This window comes from Brassica rapa, chromosome A08, assembly GCF_000309985.2.
Source record: "Brassica rapa cultivar Chiifu-401-42 chromosome A08, CAAS_Brap_v3.01, whole genome shotgun sequence".
Classification (NCBI taxonomy): Eukaryota; Viridiplantae; Streptophyta; class Magnoliopsida; order Brassicales; family Brassicaceae; genus Brassica; species Brassica rapa.
This window is the reverse complement of record NC_024802.2, coordinates 2,929,749-2,952,233: the sequence shown is the minus strand read 5'-3', so window position 1 is coordinate 2,952,233 and position 22,485 is coordinate 2,929,749. Positions and strand designations below refer to the sequence as shown.

The following is a 22,485-nucleotide window of genomic DNA, read 5'->3' as shown; positions in this document are numbered from 1 at the left end:
TAACCATAGCAGAAAGTTCAAGCCAGCAAATAGACATAATAACTAAACTTCATCGTGTCACTGTCCTGTTGGTGGTATCAGCTCCTAGCTCAGGTACATAAACACAGATCGGATCGCCTTTCGATATATATAACTAAGAGCATTTTTATATTAATCTCTCAAGTCTCAAATGTTAAATGCTAATATGAAATTTATCAAATAAACCTTCCGTACTCCCCCTTTCTCTTTTAAAATTTTTACTTTTGTGGTAAAAAATTATGATGCAACCAATAAGAAATGTTCCCATCACTCGGGGTTCTCAAAGGTAAGTGAGACACTCCTTGTGACTAGAAACTTTACTAGAAATTTTGATGTATTAGCTAAAAATGCTAGATTAAGAACTCAACAATATGTAATCTCTTGGATGTAATAATAAAAATAGAATGTTGACAAAAAAAGTGATATACTCCTTTCGAATATATTATATGGAAATGACTAAATCCCTTTCTGCTATTGTTTATATATTATATATTTTTATAAATAATATTATGTATTATATTATATTATATATTATCAAGGGTATGGATATTTTGTTTTCCAAAAAGATAACATGTAGTTTCTTTTTTTTTCAACTAGTTTACAGGATATGAAACTCAAGTGTGCGGACTTTTCCAGAATTGTGATGGAAAATGACAAGCACAAAGACATCCCTGAGATACAACCAATTTTTGATTGTGTCATGTCCCACTATTTTATTTCTTTAAAATACTTTATAAGAAAATATATAATACATGAATACTTTATTATATAAAGTAATTATGTAGACTGTCCTCGGATTCATGGCTCAATATTAGCAGCAGATTTGTGGTTTTTAATGTTTTTAGCAAATTCGTTTACAGCTTATCAACATTGGTCCGAAAATAACCGAAATAAATTTTGAAATCGAAATAAATTTTGAAAATAAATTTATTCTATTAGACACACGCTAATGGAGAGCGTGTAACTCATACTATAATTACGCTAAAACGAGAAAACTGCAAGAAGGGCGCGTGAGATTTGTATTTATTATGAGTTGTGTCAAATACATGTGGAAGTCATATGCCTTTGTCAGCTGCTGACGCGGAGTATGTGGACCCTTCATAGTTGCCTTTTTAAGTTTGTAGAGTCTAAAGCTTGACACGTGGGGTTGGGTTCTTAACGCGTTGTCATATTGTACTTCAAATCTTTGCAAGTAGGTTTAACTTTTGACCGTTTGGTATTTGTTAAGAAAATCAGAACTCTGCCTCTGCGTTTCTAAACTTCTAAATTTTTAAACTAGATTTTACTTTATCTTTTATATAAACATATATTTGGTGTAAATAGACAATGTTATATATTTTCTATTAAATATTATTTTGTTTTTCTTATAAGTATAATATAATATTTCATATATTATTTTTTTCAAAAATATGTTGCTATTTATTTTTTATGTCACTATTATATAACATCTTATCATATAATTAATGTATTTTATACGTACCATTATATAAGTACTCATATAATTAATTGTATTTTATACGTACCATCATATGAATAATATATATATTATATTTTTTAAAACTTAATATGAAATATAAAAATCATAATTTATGTTGGTATTCAAAAAAAAAGAAAACAAAAAAAATGTTGGTATTCAAAATTAGACTTTGTATTGTATTTTTCTTATATATATATATATTTTTTTTAAAAAAAAAAAAAAAATTATAATAGTTATTGGAAATTATTTTAGTAAAAGTCATTTTTTGAATATATGCATATTTTTGAATCAATTTTGATATAAATCAATTTTAAATTAATTTTTTGTTTTGAAATATGTACATAAAGTTTAAATTTTTTTTTTATGATTATTTTGAAAACAAATATTTTTAGATAATTAGCTTGGATCATTTTCGTATATTTTAAATCCGACTCATATATATAGTTTCTCATAATATAAAGATTTCCAAATTTTTCTTAATAACATAAGCATGTTACTCTTTTTGTTTAATATACTATTATCTATATTTCTAAACAATAATATAACTTTTTACTGTTATTTATGTTTTTAAAAGTGTTTCTACTTTAATAAGATAAACGTCATTTGTCTATATTGATAAAAAAATGTCATTTGTATACCAAGTCCTTAGCACCACGAACACGTCCAAAAACTCTATGTTAGCAATTAATGTATCGATCTATAGATGATGGTTTCGATAACTAATAACATAAAAACTTGCAATTGTGAAAATAAAAGAATATGAGAAATGTAGTGGTAATTTTTTTTCTACTTACGTGTGAAATGACCGAACATGATTCCTTGACTTTTTTTTTTTTGAAACTTTGATTGATTCCTGTCTTTAAAAGTTAAAACAATATTTGATTGGCAACCAATGAGAGAATCAAGTTATTTCCCGAAATAGTGTAAAACTGCATAGTATTCACTCTATCCTGATAACAAAAACACGGTCCATGATTTCATAAAATGCATAACAAAAACACATTCGACCCACTTTGATTTATTTCCACAAACATAAATTCCAATTTTCAACATTCAAACTATTATTATTATATACATATTGAGACGCTGATGAGAGAGAGAGAGAGAGAGAGAGAGAGGAGAGAAAGTGAGTCACAAGAACTACGACATAAAAACGAACCCAATTCAATTCTCCTTTTATCAGACCAAACACAAGGGGAGAGAGAGAGAATATTAATGGGAGACGTACGGAGGATCGTGGTGGTTGTAGAAGATAAAGAAGCGGCGAGGACGGCGTTGCAATGGGCACTCCATAACCTCTTCCGTCAAGGTGACATCATAGTCCTCCTCCACGTAATCTCTCCTCCGCCGCGCAAGAAGAAATCGACAGCGGCGCGTCTCCTCCGACGCCACGGATACCATCTCGCCCTCTCTTTCCGAGAAATCTGTGACGCTTTCTTCAACGTGAGTGAAATGAAATAAGTCTGATCCTAAACTTTCTCCGTTCTTGATTTTTTTTCGTGATCGTGGTTAACTTCAGACGAATACGGAGATAATAGTGAGAGAAGGCGACGAAGATGGAAGAACCATCGCTGAAGTGGTGAAAGAGCTTGGTGCTTCGATGATTCTCGTTGGTCTCCATCAAAACAGCTTTCTTTACAGGTATTTTTATGATCGATTCTAAAGTTACGGGGTCATAATAACTAAAGATTCTGAATTAGTAATTACTCTATCGATGTGTAGATGGGCAATGAGTGGGATTGATGTAACTAGAAACTTGGGCTGCAAAGTGATGGCTATAAAGCAGCCTTCGTCGGAAGAGTCGCCGCCGGGAAAAGTGAAGGGACGACGCATGACCTCACATACGACGGCGACATCAGATAGTTTAACTAACTTTGACTTTTCCCAAATCGAAATTTCTGGATTACAGTAAGAATTCGTACCCTCCTTGTCTTCAGTTCAATTATTCTTTTTAAATATTGGTTAAGTTTATTTTGGTAAACAATAATAGATATCTCTAATCTTTTTTTTTAAAAATTATTAGAGAATACTGAAGCTGATGATAACATGGCACTTTGTATGTAACAGGGTTCCTGAGATTCGGACACCCAAAGTGCCATACAGATTATGTCCGAGTCCTCGTGCGATACTTTGGAGGACAAGACCACGGAGATCTAAAGCTCGATACGCTGTAGTTTCATAGAATGATTTTATTCCAAACAATAGGAAAGAAACAAACCTCTACCCTCAATTTTTGTGTCAAAGAAACAAACAAATTTTACTCCATACCAAAAAATTATTGTTTTTAACTATGCAGACTCACTGGCTAGATATTTTTCTCCCCAATTAAATCACAATCAAACATTTTTGACAGAATAATAATTGACTAATTATTAAGTAAGTTTCTGACTGAATAAATGACTGATTAGTGATTAGTAAGCTAAAATTTAAACATTTGGTCTACCAATACCAACCAGTCAAGGCTTAAACTGATTGAACATACCCATCTAAATGATCGCTATACCAAAATTTTAATATATGAAGTTAATTTGACAAGAATAATGATAAAAACAAAAAAAAATCACATTAATTGAGAAATAAGAAGATTCTCAAATATTAGTCTGAACTGATAAAAAGAAAATGCAAACAAAAAATTAACACTCAAGATTAGAGGTATTAATAATGTTTATTTATGTTTAAGCAGTGTGTGTTTAAGACTCGCTTTCCTCCCCTTGTATTTGTATCTGTTTGCTATATAGACTTCCAAACAACGTTACCTCTTACAGCAACAAGTCTTCTCTCCTGTATTCACGAACAATCACAGGTATGCTCGTCGGAGGAATCTATATATTTACCAACACAGAAGAAACATATCACAACATGAAACTTGACATGATATAAACTTGGACTACAACAATGTGTGTGAAACGTACCATTCCATAATCCGTTACGATCATTGATATATACTCTGCAGGAGTTGAATCGTACCTGAAATTTAACAAAGAAAGCATAAGAGAGACATTAAGATAAAAGCTTTGTGATGATTTTTCATAGAAAGGCTTTACATCAAATTCAGAAACTGGAGGTTTTTGTTGTTATCCATCGTCTTTGAATGCTTTTTGTTGTTTCTTAAAGGTACATTGGCTATGGCGTCAGGATCCCCTGCGAAAAATTTCCACACAGGCAACACTTTTGTTAGCTAAATCCAAGACAAGAAGAATAAGTGGAAACTTACCAAGTTCGTTAGAGCAGATTGAATCAAGTAGGACTCTTTCATGGAACTTGTAAGCTTCACAACACACAATGACTGGAACACTAAACGCATTTGCAACCATTGCAACACACGCCGTACCAACTTTTGAGTACAGAGTCCCATTTGAGAAGATGGACGAAGCCCCAAGAAAGACACGCGTAACCTCACCCATGATGTAGGATACGGCGTTTATATGAGTGTAGGTACAGTCGAGACCACGGGTCACAAGCCTACGTAGCAGCTTTTGACCTTCGAGGTTAGGTCGTGAGTCCACAATCACTACACGGAACTTTCTTCCAATCTCATGGGCGTATAACAGAATCATCTCAACCACACAAGAGAATCCGTATGTGAGAAGAACCTCTCCGTCTCTGATTTTCGTCACGGCGTATTGTACAATCACCTTGTCTGCAAGAAGGATCTTCTCGTCTATGAACCGGCCAATTTCAGAGCAGAGAGAAGCTTTTGCCTCTGGCTCTGACAGGTCTACAGGTAGTTTTCTGATTTGGTTCTTCAAGAACCTGATTGCGTTTCCCATGCTCATGGAGAGTGGGCGACACTCTATCAAGAATGAAACGTAACCATTTATTTTGGCTGTCAAGTCCATGGTCAGGTCTTTCATAGGTGGTGTGGTGTAATCGTTTATAGCTTCTTGAAATGCATGGAGCATGGCAATACATCGTGCATTGTCCCCAGCTATATCTCCAGCCAAATGTTGCAAACCCACCTAAGATTAGTAAAATAACACAATAATGTCATTGAAGAGAATCATAGTTTCGTTTCAAAAGCTCAACATTAAGATATAAACAAGTAGGCGTTGTACCTTATAGACAGCATGGTGTATGGTATCGAGTGAGAATATATTGGAGCTTAGATTGGGAAGCTGATTGCCGCGCTCGTATTGAGGAAGATGGAGAAACAACTCAACTTTGTTCTTGCTCTCGGTCTGTTCAACCACTGAACGCCTCTTAGCTTTATCGACTCGGCTTTTATCGTCGTACTGCATTTGTGTCTGAGGGACATCCATCCTCCTCTCTTTTTCTACTGACACAGCTCTTTTTTCAGAAACTGAGGATGTGACCTGAGGTGCCTCTTTCTTCGGCTGAGGCTGTTTGGCAGGCTTGCTAGGTTTGGGCCTACTAGATTCACCTGCACGTTTGCTTCCTTCCCCTACAAATTAGTGACAGCAAATCATTAAGATGGTTTTTGATATGAACCTTTTGTTCACTAACGGATGTAGGCTAAGCTTTCCTCTTAATACAACTTAGTAATAACCCTAATGCATAAACTAAAACACCAAAACTCGTTAACGAAAAAACCCTAACCATCATCTTGTATAAGTTTGTCAGTCTACTGAAAACAGACAAAACATATATAGAAGAAACAAGAACCTTTTGCAGCAGCTTTTGCTGCCCGTTGTGCCTCTTGGATCGCACGCCTTTCTGCTTTACTGGTCTTCTCTTTCAGCGATTTTGTTTCCTTTTCCTTCCGAGGTTTTGCGGCCAAAGATTCACCCTCTCCTGCATGATAGTGTCTTTCTGTAAGTAAAGGAATGCAAAACTAGAAGAAAACATATGTGCATGGCAATAAACAGAACAACTCAAACCCATAGCAATTACAGAGAGTTGATTCTCAAGATAAAGCCGCAGCTATCAACTATACTAAAGAGCAATACGCAATTGATTCAATAGACCATTGATTGATCGAGACGTTACATACCAGAAGCTTCGACGTTCTTCTTCCTCCCATCAGAAGTCGACGCGATCGCAACTTTAGCTTCGGATTCCTGAGGAGCTCTGACTCTCAAAGTCATATCAAACCCTCCATTAGGAAAACTCGCCGACAACTTCGCCGAATCGCTCCGCTGAAACCCAAACAGAGACCCCGAATCCTCAGACACCTCTCCGTTACTCGACGGCGGCGACGTCCCAAGCAGCGAATCCACAGGATTATAACTCCCGACGTGGAGAGCCCTGTCATTCGCCAGCTGTCGACGGAACGCGGAAGGTCCGGGGACGGGGACGGGAGCAGCGCGAGAGGCCAAGTTATCGGAATGGTGGCGCGACGGCGGTATCTGGACCGGAGAAATGAATTGACCGGAGGGCGAATCGGAGAGAGGAGACGAGGAGGTTATCGCCTCCGCCGGACCGGATAGGCTTCGATTCGGACGCGGCGTCTCCGGTGAGGGTTCGATTGAGGTGAAGAAACCGACGCGGCGGACTTTAGGGACGGCGAGAGGTCCGCGACGAGGGTCCATGGCTGAGGATTGGAAGAAGAAGAGAATCTAGGGTTTTGTTGGAAGAAGATACGCAAACGCATTTGAGGATGGCTATAAACCTTCGTTTCAAGTTGGGCATTAAATATGTTTTTCTTTGTAACGTGCCAAGAACATAATTTAACCATTATTAAAAATTAAGACTGGCTTAACCGGGTCTCGGATAACGGGATTGCTAGGCACTGACATTTGGGTTGGGTCATATGTAATGTCCAAAATCATTTGAAAATCTGAAATTTTTTTATTAAAAATTAACTAAAACTAGATTTCCTTATATATTTTTACATTTATATATATAGGTATTTGTTTTACATAATTATTATATATTTTTAATGTTACTCACTTATTTAAATGTTTGTATAATTATGCTAAATATAATAATTTTATAGTTTTCATGCTGTAAATTAAAATCATCATATATATATGTTGCTTATTATATATTTGTCTTATTGAATTTGCGTTTGATTACTAAACTAAATTTTTTAATGCATGAAACAACATATATGAAAACAATTTTGTATTTAATTTATTATAATCATGATCCGTAATTCAAATCGCTAGATTTTTTTAGAAATTTTTTAATGTTTATTAATTTTATATAATAAATTATTGTATATTAAAAAGTTTAAGATAAGTTAAATTTTTATACATTTATTATATAGTTTACTAATATTAACCCGTTCTACCAACATATTATATTTTTAGCATAAATATTTTATATTTATGAAAGTAAATTATGTTAACTTATCAATTTAAAATAATTTTATCATATTTTCTTCCATATAACATTTTTATTTTTTAAAATGATAGATATTATTATAAAATTGATAAAATAGAATATAATTTTATTCTCTTAGTAACACTTCATTACTAATTACAAAATTAGTTGAAAATATTTATATTCAATTTATGACAATTAAGATCTTATTATAATCTTTTTCAAGAGATTTGTTAGAATTTTTTTTTTTTTTAAATTAAAAGATATTATGATTAAACTAGTTAAAATATTATGTATATTAGCATTAGTGATATACATTTAATATAAAATTTAAATGATGGTCCAAATAAAAATATCACTCATCAAAACATCATGATTTTTATTTTATTAGAAAACAAATTTGAAAAAATTAAAATTAAAATAAATATTTATTTCTAACAAAATATTTAAAAATTATTAGTAAATGTATTTGTGAAATTAATTAATTTCATTTTATTTAAATTTTCGTTTATAAACCAAAACTATATTCAATTTTAATTTCTATTATATTTTATGATAATTTAAATTAAAACTAACTAATTTTTGAAAATAAATTTAAAAAGATTTTAAGAAGATTTTAAAAAGATTTTGTTAGAACATTTTAAATTTATTCATTTGTATTTCAAATAAAATGATAAAGATATTAAAAGATATAATAATGAACTTATGTAAAATATGATATTTTCTAGGAATGGTCCAAACTAAAAAAAATTACACATGAAAAGAAGTCATGACTTCTGTTTTAATATATAAGATTATTTAAATTATATAAATAACCAAAAGAATAATAAAAAAATAGTCAAACTATATAAAACTATTCAAAATAACCAAAAATCTTCTGACATAATTGCTATCAAAATCTCTAAAATATTTTAAATAAATAGATTTTGGAGTAAAGATGTTTCAACACTACTCTTTTTTATATTTTATAATAGAGTAATAAATGAATTTTTTTTTAATTAATTTATTTTTTTCATTATTTTTTCTTCTAAAATAGAGTACTATTTGAATATAACTCACTTCTATGTTGTTAAAAAACTCAATTCTATTACGTATATCAAATTATTTTTCTTCTAAAATAGAATATTGTTTGAATAGAACTCACTTCTATGTTGTTAAAAAAAACTTAATTCTATTAAAAAATCAAGTAGAATGACATAGATAGTCTTATTTTGCTTTGGTTGTATAATATTTGATATATCTTGTAACGTTCCACGAAAATAAATAACCATAATTAAAACTATGAATGACTAAACCGGGTCTCGGATGAATGACTTGGTCAGATCTCAGAAGTCGTACCCTAACCCAATTCGTCCAGTGACTCCACTGAAATTCGAATACAATGATTCTGACTTGGACGACCCAACCAAAAGTTAAGATTCTAATCCGTTGACCGTAACTTCTTACAAAACTCAGCTTTATGTCCATACATGAATACTTATCCACAATTTTGTGTGATTAAGCTATCTGCTTGTAACTTTTTGCTATTCAGGTTTAGTTTATTCACTTTTTGATTAAGTTATCACGCATCCTAACATATATATATAGCAGTAGAATTGTAGCACTTGCCTGATATAGAGGATAGTGGTGTTTAATTGTATTAGAAAAAACCAGTATACGTGTTCAAAAAAAAAGAAAAAACCAGTACCAATTTGAATTAATGATTGATTTATGATGAAAATGCAGAGTCTATGATGTTCATTTGCTAGGTAATTCGCATGCTGATATTATACTGGATCCTTAACATAAGTTTCAGTGGATGAGGACCAGGATCAGGAAGATACACATAGAGAGGCTTTTAGGTGTGATAAGCATAAGTTCTCTAGGACCAGAGAGAGCATATCCGGGCAACATAAACTTGATTTACATAAACCATAAGATTTTAAAATCTGGACTAACCACATGATATATCTATAAGGAAGATTAAAAGAATACCTCAATTGTTCGTAGCGGTAAAAGACTTTTGAACTGTTTTGATTACTGAAGACAAGTTCTTGATCTTGAGAATTTTTTTTAGGTTTATCTCCCTTTATCTAAGAACTTTTTTATACGTTGATTTTATAATTTTCTGAAGTGTTGTCTTCTGATGGACCATAGATAATTATTTAAATGTTGTTACTTTATCAGCAACTTGAATTACTTTCTCACCAAGTTTTAATTACTTTCCCATCAAGCTTTTCATTATTTATTTAACTTTTCTTTTATGTAACCATCCATCAACACTGAAAAATAAGAATAACAATTTAATAGAAATATTACATTGTAAGACCAAATAATAAAGAACTAGATTTTGATTCGCGATTTGAAAGCGCAAAATTATCTCATTTTAAACATTTTAGTTTATAACATATATTTTTGCATGAAAATAAGTATATGATGTCTTGTGTATTTGTGTAATAGTTGTTTCACATTCTTTTGAGGCAGCAATTGTTTTTATATGTAAAATGATCATTAATAAGATATCCAGTAAGAATAGGGTTGTTTACCGGTAAAACTGAACCAATAAAATCGAACCAAATCAAAATAGAAAAAGTTATTTAGATTTTGTAGTATCAAATATACATAAATTGTGGTATATGGATATAACTTTATATATAAAGCAATCATACCGAATAAACCGATTCATTAAAATATAGTAGTATAGTTATATGTACATTGTATAATATAATTAATAAAAGATAAATATATAAATTATTTCTGGCAACCAAATAAACCAAAAATTGATGGTATATAAACCGAGCCAAACCAAAATAAATATAGTTTAATATGATATCTACTTTTAGTAAACCAAAATACCAAAAAATTAAAAAAATAAGCCGAAACCGAACTGAAATCTAGATTGAAAACCCATAGGTAAAAGTAATACTTGGTTTATTTAGAATGTTAGGACTAAGAAGAAAGCAATGTAATACATTTTCTTATTTAATTCAATTAGAAATTAAAGTTGAAATTAACTTTTTATAGTTTTTAGTTGGAGAAAATATAGGGATTTGAAATTTTCGCTGGTTATCCTTATTTGGGTAACTATATATGTGCATAAGATTCGGTTTTGAGATTGTTTAGGAAGGTAAAATATTCTGTTTTGTTCCATGTATTTAGCTAAATACATGTTTCAGGAATTTTTATTGTTAGGCGTGTGAATTTGAATTTAATGGTAGGGTGTGTTCTGAATTTTTATTGTTCCATGTATTTAGCTATGTATGGCAGCAATGTATTTGGGGTTTGTTTAAAATTGAGACTATTAAAAATCTCGAACCTTCAATGTAAAACATACTAATCAACATGTAAAATAAACAATATAATATATAAATTTATCATCATGTGTGAAAACATATTGATGTAATTTTCTGGCTATATGTTCTATATGCTGAAAGGACCAGACTTTATACATATAAAATGTATAATACATATACGCAACGACTTATTATATGTTTGTAAACTATTAAAGCTCATATAGTTAGTTAGTATAAATCAGACAAATAGTATGGCTTATAGAATATATATATATGTTCTATCATAGTTGGCTAATATAGTAAGTTGGTTAAATAAATTGACATTATAATATTAAAGGTGAAATGATGGTTAATTCTAATTTGTACTTCTATTTTAATAGATTAGATGATTTAATCATTACTAGATTTTGACCCGCTCAACCACGCAGGTGTTTATTTTCATTTTTCTATACTTAATCATATACTTAAATGTTTATATAACTATTTCAAATACAATAATTTTATAATTTACATATTATAATTAATCAATTGTTTAAAACCCAATGTATTTTCACTTCTTATTATATATTTATCTTATTGTATTTGCATTTAGTTATTAAGCAAATTAATATATTCATGAGAAAACATATTTAAAAATTATTTTGTATTTAATTTATGCTAAATTCTGACCCGTGTTTCAAAGTTGTTTTTCGTTTTACTGATATTTTTTATGCTTATGTATTTTAAATAATATATTATTGTATATACAAAAGTCTAAGATATGTTAATTTTTAGACATGTATTATATGGTTTACTAATTTTAAGCTATTCTATCATCATATTATATTTTTAAAATAAATAATTTATATTTATGAAAATAAAATTTATAAATTTATCGATTGAATATACTTTTATCATATTTTTGAAGTATAATAATTGTATTTTAACATGATCATGACTATAAAGTAGATAAAATATGATATAATTTATTTATTTTTCATTTTATAAACGATAACTTAAAATATATTAAATTATTGTTAAAATATTTTTACACAGATTTATTAAAAAAATTAAAATATAATATATAAATATATATTATATTTAAAATGAAAATAGATTATGATTAAAGTAGTTACAAATATTTTATATTATAAGCTTTAAAGAAATGAATGTTAATTTGTATACATGTATTATATAATTTGCTAATGTTAACCCATCTTACCAACATATTAAATTTTATTTTTGAACATAAATATTTTATATTTACGAAAATAAAATATATAAAATTTATAAATTTAATACAATTTTATTATATGTAGCTCAATATAATAATTTTCTTTTAATATGATTGATTATGATTATATAATATATAAAATATTACAGAATTTTTTATTTTTCATTTTATAAAGGATTACTGAATTTATTAATGTATAATAATATTTCAAACTAATTTCGAAATTAGTGAAAATATTTAAATATAATTTCGAAAATGAAGATCTTGTAAAAATCTTTTAAAGCAGATTTGTTAGAATTTTAAAATAAATATATTTATATTTAAAATAAAAAGATATCAAAAGATATTATGATTAAAGTATTTTAAAGATTCTATGTATTATTAGTCTTATTAAAATACATTTAATAAGATTTCTAAGTGATGGTTCAAATTAAAAAAAAAATCACACATGAAAGAAGTCATGACTTCTATTTTAATATATAAGATTATATAATAATATTTACAAGCAACGAATGTGAAGAGAAATATATACTTTGTTTGCTTGGAGAACATTAATTAACATATTCCAGGGACTAGAATTGCATACCAGAGTTTTTAACGCAACTGAAGAGCAAAACATAGTTGATAAAGTGTGTGAACTAAGTAGATACAGCTACATCTTATGGCTAAAGCTTCAATTTGCGAAAAAACTTAGTATTTCCACCTGTGTATCTCTTTGTGTTACAGCGTGCATTTACTGCAAGAGGCAAATGACGTTCAGCTACTCAATTCGGCTGTTGTTTCAATTACTGAAAATCAAGCACTACTTTTGATCTGTTTTCTTCATTAATCAGCTCAAGCAAGTGCGAGAGAGTTATAAGAGATAGATTACATCCTTCCACAAGGCCTGTTAAATAAGAGATTTGACCCATCATACCGGCTCGGATTAGTTCAGCTCGAGGACTTCTGACTAAATGATCGCGCTTGGCTGAAGACTAGTTTACTCGGTGCCATAAACTCAATACACCAGCTCGGCTCGGAAGCCATACTAGTTAGTCCAATTTATCAGCCTGATATACAAAACTCGGCCCATTAGGTCAGGGCGAGTTAAGGCACAAAAGAGAAGGGTTTACCTATATAACAAGGACGACACAAAAGAAAAAGGGGATCGAGACATTGACATACACACTTGATGGGTAGAAATTAGGGTTTTATTAGTTGTATTAGTTGTATTTCTCTCCGTCTGTTTACTCTCTCCGACTTGTAAACCGTTACACTTTCCCAATTTAATAAAACACCTATGAATTAACCCACCATCCAGTTCAGTCTGTCTGTACCGAGTCCCGACCGAACTCTGATTCAACATTTTTGCCGAGTAAAAGTGATGATTAATCATTTGCTCGTTTTATTGGCCCGGGCAAAAATGACAGTAGGATCATTTACTTTGGTAAGCCATTATCCTTAGGCATAATAGCGATTGAGGTTCATGGAGTTCCATGACCTCGGTACGGACTCGCGGTTGATGTTTTGAGTCAGTCAACACTCGGTTTGATAACTTGGGTGATATTGTGGGGATCCTCCCAGTTGGTCCCTCGGACAATCCTGACCAGCAAGACCCCGAGCAAAATGCCTTCCGAGTAATGAGAAGCTCCGACTGTCCTTCTCAGGTGTAACAAAGGCTAAGAAACCAGGTTTGTTATGGCCGAAACCCATGAAAGGGCAGCAGACAATCACTCGGGAGGCCGAGCACTGGCACTAAAATTAAAAAGCCTCAGTCATTACTTGCCAACCATGGTCACTGACTGCGAATCATACGCCCAACTATGCGTCAAGTGTCAGCAGCATGCATCAAGTATACATTGTCCGGCCGATCAACTGCACACAACCACTGTGATTTACCCATTCATGCGCTGGGCAATGGATATAGTCGGTCCTATGCCAAGTTCTCAACAATGATGCTTCCTGCTCGTTATGAACGATTACTTCAAAAAGTGGGTGGAGGCCGAGGAAGTCATCCAAATCAACGATAAAGAAGTATAAGGATTCGCCTGGCAGAACATCATCTATTAGAACAACCTTCCTTACAAGATCGTCACCGATAACGGCTCACATGTCACTTCGAAAAGTTTATGAGGATTCTGCGACAGATGGAAAATCCATCTCAGTACATGGACACCGAGATACCCACATGGCAACGGCCTGGCCGAGGCGACCAACAAAGTAATCATGGATGGCATCAAAAAACAACTCGACCTTAAGAAGAGTTGTTCGGTAGATGAACTGGACAGGGTTCTGTGGACAACCCCAAGAGGCTTGACCATAAATAACCCCCTTCTCCTTGGCCTACAGAGTCAAAGCAATGGCCCCAGCCAAAGTCAACGTGACTCTCCAAGCTAAAATTTCTCGGAACGTCAAGGTCAACAAAGAGATGATGCTAGACTTTCTAGATGAGATCAAGGAACGATGCCACCAAGCCTTATTATAAATTAAGAATTACCAACATCAGATCAAAAGCTATTTTAACAAAAAAACTTCTTAATAAAGTTTGTTGGAAAAATTTGCTAATGAAATCTGACATCTGAAAGATATGCATATAAAAAAATTCAAACAAAAAACTTCAAAAATATATATTTTAACTTAAATAAGAAGAAAACAAGCACGTGAATATATGGTTTTATTGAATTTTAACATTAAAAATAAAAATATACTTTACAGTGTTTGAAACTATACCTTTTACAACTAAAATAATAACAGAACCATGTATAATCATAATGAGTTTGAATATATAGTTGTATTTGGTTTAAAACACACAAACAAACAAAAACAAAAAAAAAATAAAGATTTATGTCATATTTTTTAGAGAGAAATATGAAACCATTAAAAACAAATTTAAGCTAAAATAATAATAAAACAATAAAATAATGTTGAATTTATAAATTTATTTTGATTTAACATACAAAAATAATTGGTGAAAAATGTAATCTTACCAATTTTTCAGTTTCCAGAATTCTAGTGCGTTACATTTTAACAGACTTCTTGAGAAATCTGTTAATGAAATCTTCTAATGAAGTTCAAAGTCGGATATATCATCTTCATACTTGAAAAATCTGCATATCCAAAACGTTTAAAATAGATTCAAAACAGAGAAAAACTTAAAAAAATATAATTTTATGCTTGAATAATAAGAAATCTAACACATTAGTGAAATATATAGTTCTATTCAAATCTAACAAGCAAAACACACAAAAATACATAGATAAACTTATAAATTTTACCTTTTATGAATGGACGATGAAAATCATAGAAGAAAAAATTGTAAAAAAATAAGATAAAATTGTGAGAAAACAGTAGACATAAAGATGAGAAATTGACATGAGGGTTTGTGTCTTTAAGTTCAAAGAGAGTTGAGAGAGATTAGTGAGTTTTACAGAGAAAAACATTACACTTTGGTTGAAACCATTTGAGAGAAAGAAAAAAAAATGTAAATTTTCTATATTTAAAAGACAAAAAATTAGTTAGATTAAAAGATTTGAAGTAGAAGTTTTCTAGTGTACTACAATTTAGCAAACTTCTAAAAAATTCTGTCTACTAATACATTACAGTTAAGAAAAAATTATCAAAATTTCCCAACTCTAAATTTACCATATGTTCAATAAGACTTCTTTAAGTCACGCCACTTCTTAATAGACTTATTCAGAAGTATCCTACTCTTAAACTCGAAAATAATATAGTTTAACTAGATAATAATAAATATTTCATTAAATTTAAAATCAACTTTAAAAGTGTAGTATATACAAAACTGAACATTTATATGTCAGATTTTAATTTCAAAAAAATTATTCAAGATTTAAAAATCTAACCCTAAAGTTATAAACATTACTTGAATATATGTTACCAATCCCTAACCAATAGACAACAATGACTTACAATTTATGCTCACTCAGATGTGGAAAACAACTTTATTTTGCATGATTCCATCAAAATATCTTTTCAAAATTTTATAAATTAATTTTAAAATTAAATACATGAATAGACTTCTCGAATTCAGTGTTTCAAAAATATTTCCTTGAGTTATAATCGTAAAAGTGTTTATAGAATTTGTTTCTTTGGCATAAAACTAGGGGTAATATAGTTTTTACTATTTTTAGATTATTTTCCATCTGATTGAATTTATAAATTTGCATTGAAATTTAAATTTTAGGTTATTTTAAATAATTTGCCTAGTTATATATATATATATATATATATATATATATATGTATATCAATCTATTGAAATAAAACACATTTTGTATTCAGCACCAAAATTCAGATTTATTTTTACCAATTATATTGACCACAAAAGAGAAAGGAGAAGAAAACAAAATTAACCAACAAAACTTTCTATGAGAAATGGCAAACGCATAACAAGCCAGTGAAAAAAACGAGACCGAAACTCCACGTGTTTGCATGCATGGGCCTTTGCATCCGGAACTTGTCTCCATTTGTTTCACCCTTTCCTCTCCCTCTTTCACCACACACACCTCTCTCCTCTCCGATATGGCTGACCGAACAAGCCCTAGCCACATCCAACAAAGACCCTACGGCTCAACCATCGCCCCTCCTCGCGGCAACAACATTAACCATCCAATCGCATCTTTCCTCCGTCAGCTACAATCACAATCTCCTGAGCACTCCCGCCAGCGCTTCGGCCTCCTTGTATTCTTTATCTCCGGTGGAATCCTCCTCTTACTCACCGGAATTACTGTGACAGCTTTCGTCCTTGGATTCATCGCTTTCCTTCCAATCATTATCATCTCAAGCCCTATATGGATCCCTCTCTTCCTCCTCGTTACAGGATTCTTGTCTGTTGCCGGATTCCTATTCAGTACGGCGGTTGTTATGTCGTGGATGTACCGGTATTTTAAAGGCATGCACCCGGTGGGGTCGGAACAAGTGGATTATGCTCGGAGTCGGATCTATGACACGGCGGCTCATGTTAAAGATTATGCTGGTGGGTACTTCCATGGTAAGCTGAAAGATGTAGCACCTGGTGCATGAATAGCTTTACCGGTTACGGTTTGGTTCCATGTAGAAATTAATCTTTTATGTTTTCAGCTATGTTGTTTTTGTTTTGTCTCTCTTTTGGTATGGACATCAATGATGTATAATGAGATCGATATAAACCTCTGAAATGTCTTTGAAATTAACAGTTATGTTGTTGTCAATAGCTTTAGATCGAGCTAACTTACCGCTGACTTGTTCTTATGCTCCATGGACATTTGATCTAGTGACAGATTATACTAAAACTTTTGCAAACATGTCCACTGATGATGATATTGGACTTTTAATTCTAAAATATCTCTAATGTTGTGGAATATTTCAACAACTATAACCGAGTCAAACTGAGCTAGGTCATATGAATCGTACCGAATCAATCGTAAAATGAAAACTAAAACTAAACCGAGTCAATGGTTAATTAAAGTTTTCTCATACCAATTAATGAATTATCCAAATAATGTAGCAGAAGTTAGGATGGATAACACAGAGCTTTTATGCTTTTGTTTAATTTTTGAATGCCCCAAAGGACTATTTGATCCGTCTAGCACTCTCAAGTTCTAACCATAACAAAACCATAACAAGGAAATCAAAAGTTTAAATCTTTTTTTATTAACTCTTATGCAATTTATCTTATTTTGCTTCAAACTAAATTGAATCGATTGGCTATCAAGTATCACCATAGTTCATCAGATAACAGTTGCTACTTTTATACCAAGAGTATTCATGGCACAAGATGGTACGGACTTTGGACACTGAAACTTTCAATGGCCTAACCAAATTTGAAGGTTTTAACAAAAAACTTAGAATAAAAAGGCATCACAAACATATAGTACATAGTTTGGTTGCTGCTTCGGAATCCTTGGTTCCAATCAGGTTTAACGGCGACCCGTCTTAAGAACGGATGGGTAACGGAGTGCGACGTGGAGACCTCGGAGGCGCATCTCTTAACTGCCGTCCGTTACAGTCGTAATAAATAACTCCGGAAAAATCCAACGGCTCACATTTACCGCCCATCAAGATCTCCCTCTGCCAGAGCCCATGCTCTTCCTCCTCCTCCATCGCCCCCGCTCTCTTCTTCTCCGGCTTATATCCTCCGCTGTAACATGTGTTTTTTCGGCCGACCATCGTCATCGCCTTGTGGCTCAAAGTCATAAGAAACTCTTTTGGCCTTGGAGATCTCATCGTATTCCATCTGCCACGGGAAGTTTCGTTGTGGGTTCGCTTCTTCGGCTTTAGCTTCTTGGAGAGGCGGTTGGCGTGTCTTGCGCAGAGAACCATTAGAGAGACTAGGTAGCTCACGCTTAGACGCTTGTGGGAAGTGGAGGAGTTATGTTCCGGCGTAGACCGATCCATCTCTTCGCCGGGAAAGAAGATCAGAAGTAATAACACTTCTACTTTTTGTTTTTGGTTATAACGGGTCAAAAGTCAAGAACTCGATTTAGAGGCGAATAAATCTCTAGTGTCTGAATTGAATGTATAATAAATACAGCGTGTTGATGAGATTAAGAAAAAAGGGTGTTAGGTTACCGGTGGAACCGGTCTTCTTTGCGTTGATTTTGTTTATTGTATTAATTTATTATGTCATATATTGATAATTAGTTTTTTGAACGTTTGAAACAATCGTTTTCACTGAATTATACTATTATGCTCCCTTGAGTATTTGAATGTTCTAAGTATATGAATTAACGATCTTGCATACGTATATTAGAATATCACTGCCTAAAAAATTAAGTCAGGAATAGAGACTTGGTCAACATAGAAATTATGAATGCTTTTCAATTATATTGCAGAAGGAGAGATTAACGGCTGATATGGTAAGTTATCAGCCATTCACTGGACCAATAGCATTTGATATTGGAAACGTGTAAACTGTGTGTCTTAATGAAACAAAAATACGAAATTCTAAGAAGTTTGTGATTTTGAGCCTTTTATTCTTATAGTTTGTTGTTCCTGATTAATATATCTGCATATTTCTATATAACCTATGTTTAGCCAAATTTGTAAAAAAAGTGGTGAATCCATAAATACGTTGTGTTTGTGGTTGTGCAATTTAAACATCTAGTATAACTGTCGTATAAACTACAATTGTTAATATTTGTGTCAGTATGAATTTGGCACATACTGGGCGCCGTTTCGAAGGTGTGTGTAAGAAAAGTCTTTATACTGAGTTTGAAATTAGGCGGATGAAAGAATTTTTTTGATTTATAGTTGAATCCGGTTAAAGGTTGTTTACATACCTTCGAATATATCAGACCAATCGTAATTCACTACAAATGACACATATGCCTATATGGGAGGCATGTGCTAAGATGCATTTGAAGGCGACGACCGTGTCTTAGTTGAGAAGCGATGTGTCTAGGACAGAGGCAAGATATGCCTATGACAGAGGCAATGTGCCTAGAACAAAGGCAAAGTGCCTAAGACGGAGCCACAGAGGCGATGCGCCTAAGACAGAGGTGAATTGCATAGAAAAGAGTAATTATGTTTGGGATCTGTATAGGTGTTTTAAGTAAGGTATCTAGTTGACTCTGAAAGTGAATATTAATCTCATCCCGTCTCAGGAAAGATAGGATGAAGTCGGAGCCTCTTTTTTATAAAGTTTTTTAAAGGGTTTATTTGCCCACTAGCCATATTTCGGTAACAAATTAAGAATATGGCGTTGATTTTGACGTTATTAGATCTCATAGCATTTAGACAATATTTTTCCCGTTTTTTTCTTTTTTTGAACCAGTTGCCAGTAAAATTATTTCTTCCTCCAGTTATCCTAATTTATCTTAGAATGAAACGACGTTGATGATTATTGCGGCAATAGTGGTTATCGCGCCGCTGGCGGTGGTGATGATTACAAATATGGTGGCTACAATAGAAGCATTAAGGATGAAACAGAGCTCGTCAAATCCAAAACAAGCAGTAGTGCTGATTATGTTATGACTGCAATGATTGGAGAAAAAGATAATATTATAGAAGAGAAGAAGATAAAGAGTAAATAGAATAAAACATTCTAAATAGTATAGTTCATATTAATGAAATTATAAATAGTTTAATAATAGTGGAGGTAATGTTTACCAAAACATCTACCCAAATTTTTCAAAAACTAAATCCAAAACACTAATCACTAAATCTTAAAAAGAAATATACACTTTAATCTAAATTTTAAATCTGTACATAGTGCATAATATGAAATATTGTCTAAATAGAATAGTAACAAATGAAATAACATATTATATAGTAACAAATGAAATAGTAATACTAATCACTAAACTTTAAAAGGAAATATAAACCCAAAACACTAATCATTAAACCCCAAAAAGAAATATAAACCTTAACACAAATATCAAATCTGCACATAATACATAATATGAATCATTATCAAAATAGAGTAGTAACAAGCCAAATAGGAAAGAAGGTAATGATTACCCTAAAGTTAACCCAAATCTTCCATAAACTAAATCCAAAACACTAATCACTAAACCCTACAAAAAATAAACCCAAGACCCTAATCACTAAACCCTAAAAAGAAATATAAACCCTACACCAAATATCAAATTTTCGCATGGTATATAATATGAAGCATTATCAAAATAGAATAGTAACAAACGAAATAACATAGTATATATTATTATTAATGTTCAAATTTTGACATATATATATGATTGCAGGGAAAATGATCATCCCAAAGTCAACTCAGATCTTCTATAAACTAAACTCAAAACACAAATCACTAAATCCTAAAAAAAAATATAAACCCTACCCCAAATATCAAAATATAGACGCATTATATAATATGAAACATTATTTAAATAGAATAGTAACAAATAAAATAATATAGTATATATTGTTTAAATAGTATATAGTACAACCTGAAATTTATATGATAAATGATGACGCATCAACCATATCGTGATCTGTAAAATTCAGAAGCTTATATGATTGATGTAGCAGATATTATAGATTTGGAGATGCTTGTGGTGACTATAGAGTTAGTGATGACGGAAGAAAGTGATGGAGATGGAAGAAGAGTGTGGTAGTTGATAATCGAAGAAGAAGAAAAAGAAGAAGTAGTTTCTCTTTCATTAACCGGAATAGTAAGGGTAATATAATATATAATACAAAAATAAAAGAGGTGTTTTTTTTTTTGGTTAGATATTTAATTATGGTTTATTTCGTAGCTATAGAACCTAATTCCCCCTTTTTAAATGGGTAGAGTTTATTGTTTTAAAATATGTCTTCTCAAGAGGTAAAATTATATTCAGTTTAAAACACAATTAACTTGACTATCAGAGCTTTTTACATATGTTTTAGAAACATCAAGACGTAAACAAAAATAATGAGCTTTATTTTGAAATCCCAATTCATTGGACCTTTTAGCCCAGTGTGAATCAACATCCATTTCTACAAACGTAGGTCAACAACAGCCCCAAAACTAGCCGAGGCCCAACCATTTAGTGGCTTGTTGGAGCAAAAAGGAGACTGACCAAAGGTGAAACCCATACATACATACATACGCTTTATCTTCTAGCAAAGAGTGCATGAATGCGGAAACTTGAAGTCATAGGAACCTAATAAAGAAGAGTCAATGAAATCATTTACATTTTTTTTCTCTATGTTTACGTGTGAAAAGTCGTTGGAACGGTTTCAAACCGGATGACATTTTACTACTAATAAATACGCGATTAAATCTAGATACCAAGTAGAACGAGTGTACCCGAATAAAGACAGAACGCTACCAGAGTATGATCTTTCGGTAATTTTACTGAAGGGCTCACTGCTAGAAGGTATGCTGTCTACTTAAGATGAAACATTTTTTATAGCAATTGGTATCATGATGTATAGCGGTTAAGAAAAATTTGAGAGCAAAAGGATTACAAGGGATACAATCTGTGCACGTGGAGCACACAAGGAATCCATAAATCATGTTTTTTTAATGTCAACCAGCGGTTCAGGTTTGGGTACTCTCACGAATCCCATCGAACCCAGACATATTTCTCATGGAACCATTTTTTTCAAACATGGATAATTTATTTTGGAGGGTTTCTCCGGAATTAGAAGATTATCAATTTGCTTGGATTTTATGATATGTATGGAAAGAAAAAAACAACAAAGTTTTTAGCAATTTGGATATTAATCCTAGAGATACTCTCAAACTGGCGGAAACAAATTCGTTACTTTGAGCTAAGTCACAAACTTCACTTATATATGGAATCGATCAAACTCAATTATCGGTAGAAGCACTAATACCGTCTATCCCATGTAGATGGTGTT

The 22,485-nt window shown here is 31.8% G+C and overlaps 4 protein-coding genes and 1 long non-coding RNA gene across 5 annotated transcripts; 2 read left to right on the top strand and 3 right to left on the bottom strand.

Moving 5' to 3' along the window:
- Window positions 1–2,341: 2,341 nt before the first annotated feature.
- Window positions 2,342–3,805, top strand: LOC103832969. Its single transcript, XM_009109078.3, has 4 exons — window positions 2,342–2,938; window positions 3,015–3,136; window positions 3,218–3,403; window positions 3,563–3,805. Exons 1-4 carry the CDS (start codon window positions 2,585–2,587, stop codon window positions 3,675–3,677), a joined length of 777 nt encoding a protein of 258 aa, XP_009107326.2. The 5' UTR covers window positions 2,342–2,584; the 3' UTR covers window positions 3,678–3,805.
- A 231-nt stretch (window positions 3,806–4,036) lies between these two features.
- Window positions 4,037–7,151, bottom strand: LOC103832968 (translation initiation factor eIF-2B subunit delta). Its single transcript, XM_009109077.3, has 7 exons — window positions 6,447–7,151; window positions 6,119–6,247; window positions 5,551–5,897; window positions 4,710–5,454; window positions 4,540–4,636; window positions 4,408–4,462; window positions 4,037–4,317 (listed from the first exon to the last, which is right to left on the bottom strand). The coding sequence occupies exons 1-7, from the start codon at window positions 6,982–6,984 to the stop codon at window positions 4,255–4,257; spliced, it is 1,974 nt and encodes a 657-aa protein (XP_009107325.1). The 5' UTR covers window positions 6,985–7,151; the 3' UTR covers window positions 4,037–4,254.
- A 1,594-nt stretch (window positions 7,152–8,745) lies between these two features.
- Window positions 8,746–11,525, bottom strand: LOC117127481. Its single transcript, XR_004450541.1, has 2 exons — window positions 10,107–11,525; window positions 8,746–10,042 (listed from the first exon to the last, which is right to left on the bottom strand). It is a non-coding gene; the product is annotated as an uncharacterized LOC117127481 (long non-coding RNA).
- Window positions 11,526–14,038: 2,513 nt separating this feature from the next.
- LOC103832967 (oleosin 18.5 kDa) lies at window positions 14,039–17,398 on the top strand. The gene has a single exon (XM_033277617.1). It carries the CDS (start codon window positions 16,633–16,635, stop codon window positions 17,221–17,223), a length of 591 nt encoding a protein of 196 aa, XP_033133508.1. The 5' UTR covers window positions 14,039–16,632; the 3' UTR covers window positions 17,224–17,398.
- Window positions 17,399–17,847: 449 nt separating this feature from the next.
- Window positions 17,848–21,411, bottom strand: LOC103832966. The gene has a single exon (XM_033277618.1). The coding sequence runs from the start codon at window positions 18,574–18,576 to the stop codon at window positions 18,115–18,117; it is 462 nt and encodes a 153-aa protein (XP_033133509.1). The 5' UTR covers window positions 18,577–21,411; the 3' UTR covers window positions 17,848–18,114.
- Between the last annotated feature and the right edge of the window lie 1,074 nt (window positions 21,412–22,485).